This window comes from Quercus suber, unplaced genomic scaffold (genome assembly GCF_002906115.3).
Source record: "Quercus suber isolate HL8 unplaced genomic scaffold, Cork oak 2.0 scaffold_563, whole genome shotgun sequence".
Taxonomy (NCBI): Eukaryota; Viridiplantae; Streptophyta; class Magnoliopsida; order Fagales; family Fagaceae; genus Quercus; species Quercus suber.
In genome coordinates, this window is record NW_027070008.1 from 73,570 (window position 1) to 79,900 (window position 6,331).

Below are 6,331 nucleotides of genomic sequence, written 5' to 3' on the forward strand. Positions count from 1 at the left end.
AATGGTGATTAGTTGATACTATGGGCTATAGCGGAATCTGGTAAGCTAGAAAAGAAAAAGGTTCGGCGCAACCTCGTTGGAGCAGGTAGTTTGGAGGGCTTAGGTACTTGGGTAGATTAGGCTTGGAGGGTCTATTACTGTTCATGTATCCCAACTACATTTTCTAGTGGATTATTGACCGCTTGGAGGGCGGCGGAGAGATTTTACGCCGAAGGCTTCGGTTTCCTCTTCGATAACACATCGAGTGTTGTCCTTGTGTTTGCATTTCTCTTCCCTTTATCTTTACAATTTAATTACTGCTGTGTGTGTGATTATTTATGGTTTAGATTGTTTCTCTATTCCGGTATAAGCTATTTATCATTTTCCGCACATACGTTGTTTGTTATATAGCTTGAATTGGTATTTTTGTATTTGGGGGTCTAAACATTCAAGGGGGTTTCATACCCATATTGAACTTTCAAATAGTTGTAGTATTTAAATGATGGGAATTATATTGGTTGTGTTAGGTATATTCGACAATGTTTGTGATGTAAACTCAACTAAAGAGTTAAGCTTACGGGGCTATGGAATGTTAGCCATTTTGGGCTGTGATTAATGTAGGATTTCCTGGAGTTGTTATTAGATTTTAGGTTTGGTTTTGCAAATGATCGGCTGTTGATTTAAGTCCCAATGTGTGGTCAATGTTCATTAGTAGTACTAATTAAATGGTGGTCCCAATTTGTGATCTATGTTCAATAGCAGTAGTTACTACATGGAGGAGGATCACATTGGCAGTGTTAAGTGTATTTGACTATGTTACCTAAAACTCAACCAAGAGATCAATTTATGTGGTCATGAAATGCTAGCCATTTTAGGATTTGATTAATGTAGGATCTTGTGAGACTTGTTAGGAGGATTTGGGATTGGTTTTGGAAATGATGGGTGGTTGATTTAGGTTCAAACTGTGCAATCTATGCTGATTAGTTGTAGAGTATTGGAATGGCTAGAATCACATTGGCTGCCTTAGGCGCAGTAATGCACAAAGAATTGCATGCAGCAATATGTGAATCCCCAGCTTGGTACAGTTATAGAACCTCTAGAATTTGAGGGAATTATGGAGGGTGACTTGGTTGAGTGAGATTATATGGCGTAAGCAATAGCATTGGGGTGCCTACATGGCCAGTTGTGTGGAACTTGACATAAATCAATAGAATGATAATGTTGGAAACAGAGCCAATGATACAGTAGTCTTAGTCACATATTTGTTCATGAAAGTGAAATGCTAGTGAGTTCTAGCTCAAAGAGAACTCCCTCCTCACACAAGAATGGATGGAGGGTGAGGCTGTGGGTTCAAAAGCCATTAGATGTGTAACTTATCAATGGAAAAAAGTTGTAAAGGTTCATCAGAGTGATCTTAAAGTATTGGTCATGCAGACTTGAGTCTTGGTTGTGCTAGTAACATGCAATAGATTTTTTTTGTTGAAAAATTTAGATATCTCTATGGTTTGAACCTGTCCACACCCCCCCCCCCCCCTATTGACATAGCGAAAAAAATATATATATATTGACCTAGCCAAAAAAGAAAAAAAAAAGAAAAAAAAAAAGATATGTTCTGCATTTTTTAATTGTTACGTTTTAAACGTGTCTTTTTTAGTGTAAAGGGATTTGTTACTCTATTAATCTAGTTATTTTTGTTTTAAATAGGAATCATGCCCTACGGTGAAGAACATTCTTCTCCTAGACTCTGAAGAGAAGCGTGTAGCAGTCAAGTATTACTCAGATGATTGGCCAACAAATAGTGCAAAGTTAGCTTTTGAAAAATCTGTTTTTACCAAGACTCTGAAGTCCAATGCTCGGGTTGAAGGTATGCTGTGATAACTCAACTTTAAATAGTACAGTTGGTCTAGTCCAAATATTATCAGCGAATTAATTATATATATGGGTATGCAAACTTTCCCATCTATTTTTTTGCCTTCTCAGCTAGTTGTTTGCTATTCTATTGCATTAAAAACTATTTTCTTCTGCTAAATTAGAATGCAGTTTTAATATTTAAACCAAATCAGAAAGCTTCCCCTCAATGCCTGCCATTCTGAGCTTTTCTTTCTTTGACTAAAACATTTTACTTATCCAAAAAAAAAAAAAAAAACAGAAAGCTTCCTCTCATGTATTTCAGAAATAATGGTGTGTTACATCAGTGGATAACTAGAACCTGTGTGCATGGCTTGCAATTCTATGCATGTAAATTCATGCCCTCCATGCTATATTGATCGGGAAAAATGCCATACACCCCCTGAACTTTGACGTAGTGGCCAAGAGTGTCACCAAGAGCTTTGGTAAATCGGTGTTGTATGTGTTGTCGTGATGGGTAGTCGGTAGACCATCTTCTTCTTCATTGTCCTATTGCACATACCTTATGGACCTTCATGCTTCAGGCTTTTGGTATTCATTGGGTTATGCCAGAATCGGTGGTAGGTTTGTTATCTTGTTGGCATCAGTGGCTTGGGAATCATAACTCGCATATTTGGAATTTGATTCCAGGGTGTTTAATGTGGATTGTTTGGTTGGAACGAAATCGTCGCTCCTTTGAGAACTTGGAGAAGACAGTGGATGAGTTAAAGGTTTTATGCCAGTGCAATCTTTTTGAGTGGTCTCGTCTTTACTGATTTTTCGTCTCCTTCAGAGTTTATGTTTTCCCTTAGATTATCTTTCTGATTTTCCTTATCTTTTGTTTTGTCGTTTGTGTTTTCTATTCCTTGTTGTTCATCATCATGAACAACTTGTACTTTTCAGTTTTTTCTCATTAATATTAATTCTCTGATTACCTATCAAAAAAAAAAAAAAAAAGGTAGTGGCCAAGACAGCCCTTGAACTTTTTTATTGGCCAATTTAGTCTATAAACTTTACATACCCACCAAATCAGTATCTCCAGTTAGTATACTGTCAAAACTAATGGAATAGTCACGTGAGATACACATGAGCTTTAAAAATACAAACTCAAACCCCTTAATTTAAAACTCAATGGATTAATGGAAAGAACAAAGAAAAGAAGCAAGGTCAGACTGGATAGAGGATGGCTTCTCTAATATCTCTTCAAGGCTCAAGAAACTCCATAATCGCTTCCCACTTGAGACCTCAAATAGCACCACAACTTTCAGCTCAGCTCTCTCAACCCCACATCTTCCAAACCTCTATGCACCTACGCACTACCTAATACCCACGACTGAAAGGCCATTTGCTGCCACGGTAGTGGCGTCTCCCACCCTGCACCTTCTTCACAGTCACAAGAGTAACAGGAAGCAGAACCACTCCAATGTGCAAAAGATGAACAGTAATTAGCTTAACAATGAAAATGAGAGTGACCCATTATGCAGTGACCCACCAAATGTTGATTTGATGGGTTTGTGTGAGGAGGCAAGGTTGAACAAGTTGTGGAGTGGTTTTGCCTGTGTGTTGAGTGGTTGCGTTCAGTGTGGCTGGAGCAGTTGATTTCCCGCTTGGGCTGACAACTGGCCTGGGCGAAATTGTGGCCTATTTTCCTATTTTTTGTTGTTGTTGTATTGTTTAGTTGCTGGTGGTTTGGTGTGGTTAAGGACTTCTCTGTTTTTTTTTTTTTTTTTTTTGGTTGTTGTTGTTGTTGTAATAGTCGATGTGTAGTCCAGTGTGTTGTAGTTAGTGTCTGGTTACTCTGATTTAAGTGTGCTGTTGTAAGCGTGAACTCTGATTTATCCTGTATGTTTTGTTTCATCAATAAAATTTCCACTGTTACGCAAAAAAAATTTAAAAAAAAAAATTGTGGAGTATATGGGTCAAGGTGTTTGTGCTGATTATGGTGTTTTCTGTGTGTTGTTGGATTCGTGTGGGGAATTGAAGCCCCTTCAAGTTGGTAAGAGTGTCAATGGGTTCTTGAAATGTTCTGTGTCTTTGCATCAATTCACCAGGTTTCAAATTAAGGGGTTTGAGTTTGTTTTTTAAAGCTCATGTGTGTCTCACATGACTATTCCGTTAGTCTTTTTAACAGTAGACTAACGGAGGTACTGATTTGGCAGGTATGTAAAGTTTATGGAGTAAATTGGCTAACAAAAAAGTTTAGGGGGTGTATGAGCATTTTTCTCATATTGATCCCTCTAACAAGTTCAGTTCTTGATTGATGTGATCTATACTTTTTCAAACAAAACCTGTTTCACTTTTTAAGCACAAGATTTCGTATTAGTGCCTTGAATTTCAATACGGACTGTAGAATTTGAAACCATAGCATCATGCAATTAGTCAAGTTTGTGTGCTCAACAGACTACAGAGGACATAGCCATATGGTCAATCATGTATTATTTTTCTGAAACTGGGAAAATGGGTAATATGATTAATCTATATACATAGATTTTCTCTTGAAACATTTGCAAGATGTCAGTCAATCACTTTCTTGTTAAATGACCTTGGCTAAATTACTGATCAGCAGTTTTCTATCCTTGAACATATCCAATTTCCAAGGGCATTGGAGTGTATTGCTTGCACTACATTTGTATAGTTGTGTAATAACAAAAGTTAGCATTAGTGTTTTTTTTTTTAATGGTAAAAGTTAGCGTTAGTGTATTTCTTGCATTATTTTCTCTATGCTATTTGTGTGCTAACAACAGTTAGCCAAAACCATCAACCACCACTTTAAAAGTATAATAATACAGGTTTTGGTATTTTAGTTCGTCTTCTTACTGGTCAAAAGGATTGGTAAAGCAATGATTACATATCTGCATATTTTAGCCCCATGGCTTGAAGCCACAAATGCATATTCTTGTGAACGTCAAGCTAAAAGTGACAAGCATGTGCTTTAGTTTAAATTGCCATACTCTATCACATCTTTCATTTATTCTACTTGACCAGGAAAATTTTTAGCTGGGACTCAACAAAAACACAAAATATTAGTATTGCCACAGGTGATAGGACCCTCTATAAAGGTTGATGAAGCCTGGTAAATATGGTACACTGCCTGAGACTTGAATTATTGATATACTACTGTATTACTGTCTGCAGCTGAGATAGCTATGTTTGAGAAGAACATTGTTATCTACAAGTTCGTCCAGGACCTGCACTTCTTTGTGACTGGAGGTGATGATGAAAACGAACTCATCTTAGCTACAGTTCTTCAGGGATTCTTTGATGCAGTCGCCCTTCTCTTGAGGTATTATTTGTCATAATTAACCTTTGTTTCTTGATTTTTGATAAAGAGATTTATTAGTTTGTGCTTCTGTTTTATGCGTTCTTCTATTTCACTAGCTGTAGTAACACTGTTGATAAAAGGGAGGCACTCGAAAACTTGGATCTCATTCTTTTATGCCTTGATGAGATTATTGATGGAGGGTATGTAACATGCTTCTTAAATTCACATACCCTGCATATCTGCACTTTATCAAATATTTCCATGTTCCTTTTTCCACACTTCCAATAATGAATGTGGGATCAGTTTAATAGATCATAATGGATAAGAACATAAAGGAAAAGAATTTTGTTCTACCATAGAGAATTATCAATTTTTCAATAATGAATCTTCATACTGTCAGTGGAATCCACTTCACCCACCACCATGCTTCCCTCTCTATTGGAGGATTTTTTTTCTTTTCCCATGAAGCATCAATAAGTGTCGTCTAGTTTACTGCAGTGTTTCTCAAAAAAAAAAAGTTTACTGCAGTGCTTCTATGGTGAAGGAATGTATTATTTATTAATAACATATATCTATTTTTTAAAGATAATATGTTCCCTCTAAAAATTAAACAATTTCTTTAATTATTTTTCATCTTTCTATCTCTACCAATATATTATTCTATTATTTTGGGTGTATTTGATTGATATTATTCTTTTATAAGGTGGTCCATATTCTTTGAAATTATATTATAGTATGCTACATTTTTTTTTTTACAACTAAGCTTTCGAAGTTTCAAATAAATTATTCAAATTCTTCATTCTCATAAAGGGGATTATTATGATAATTAAAACTCATAACAAACTTATACTAAATATGTATAATTTATTTTCTAAATTTTATTGTAGATAATTTGTTCTCTCTCAAAATTAAACAATTTCAAAAAGTAATTTTCATAACTCTATTTTACAAATATATAATTTTATTACTTTTGATGTTTTCAACTGATATTGTTATTTTTTGAAATGATTCATATTATTCTAACTATTGTTATTATGCATTATATTTTCTTAATTTCTTTTGGTACAACTAAAATTTTTAAGTTTCAAATTTATTATTCAAATTCTCATTCTCTTAAAGAGATTATTATGATAATCAAAACTTTTCATATAATTACAATTGATACTACTCAAATAATTGATAGTACTCTCTACTCAAACTTGT

The 6,331-nt window shown here is 35.1% G+C and overlaps 1 protein-coding gene across 1 annotated transcript; it reads left to right on the forward strand.

The window, feature by feature from the left end:
- Window positions 1–1,308: 1,308 nt before the first annotated feature.
- On the forward strand, window positions 1,309–5,433 carry LOC136063705 (coatomer subunit zeta-1-like). Its single transcript, XM_065764468.1, has 4 exons — window positions 1,309–1,347; window positions 1,684–1,843; window positions 5,002–5,149; window positions 5,251–5,433. The coding sequence occupies exons 1-4, from the start codon at window positions 1,309–1,311 to the stop codon at window positions 5,414–5,416; spliced, it is 513 nt and encodes a 170-aa protein (XP_065620540.1). The 3' UTR covers window positions 5,417–5,433.
- The last annotated feature ends 898 nt before the right edge of the window (window positions 5,434–6,331 follow it).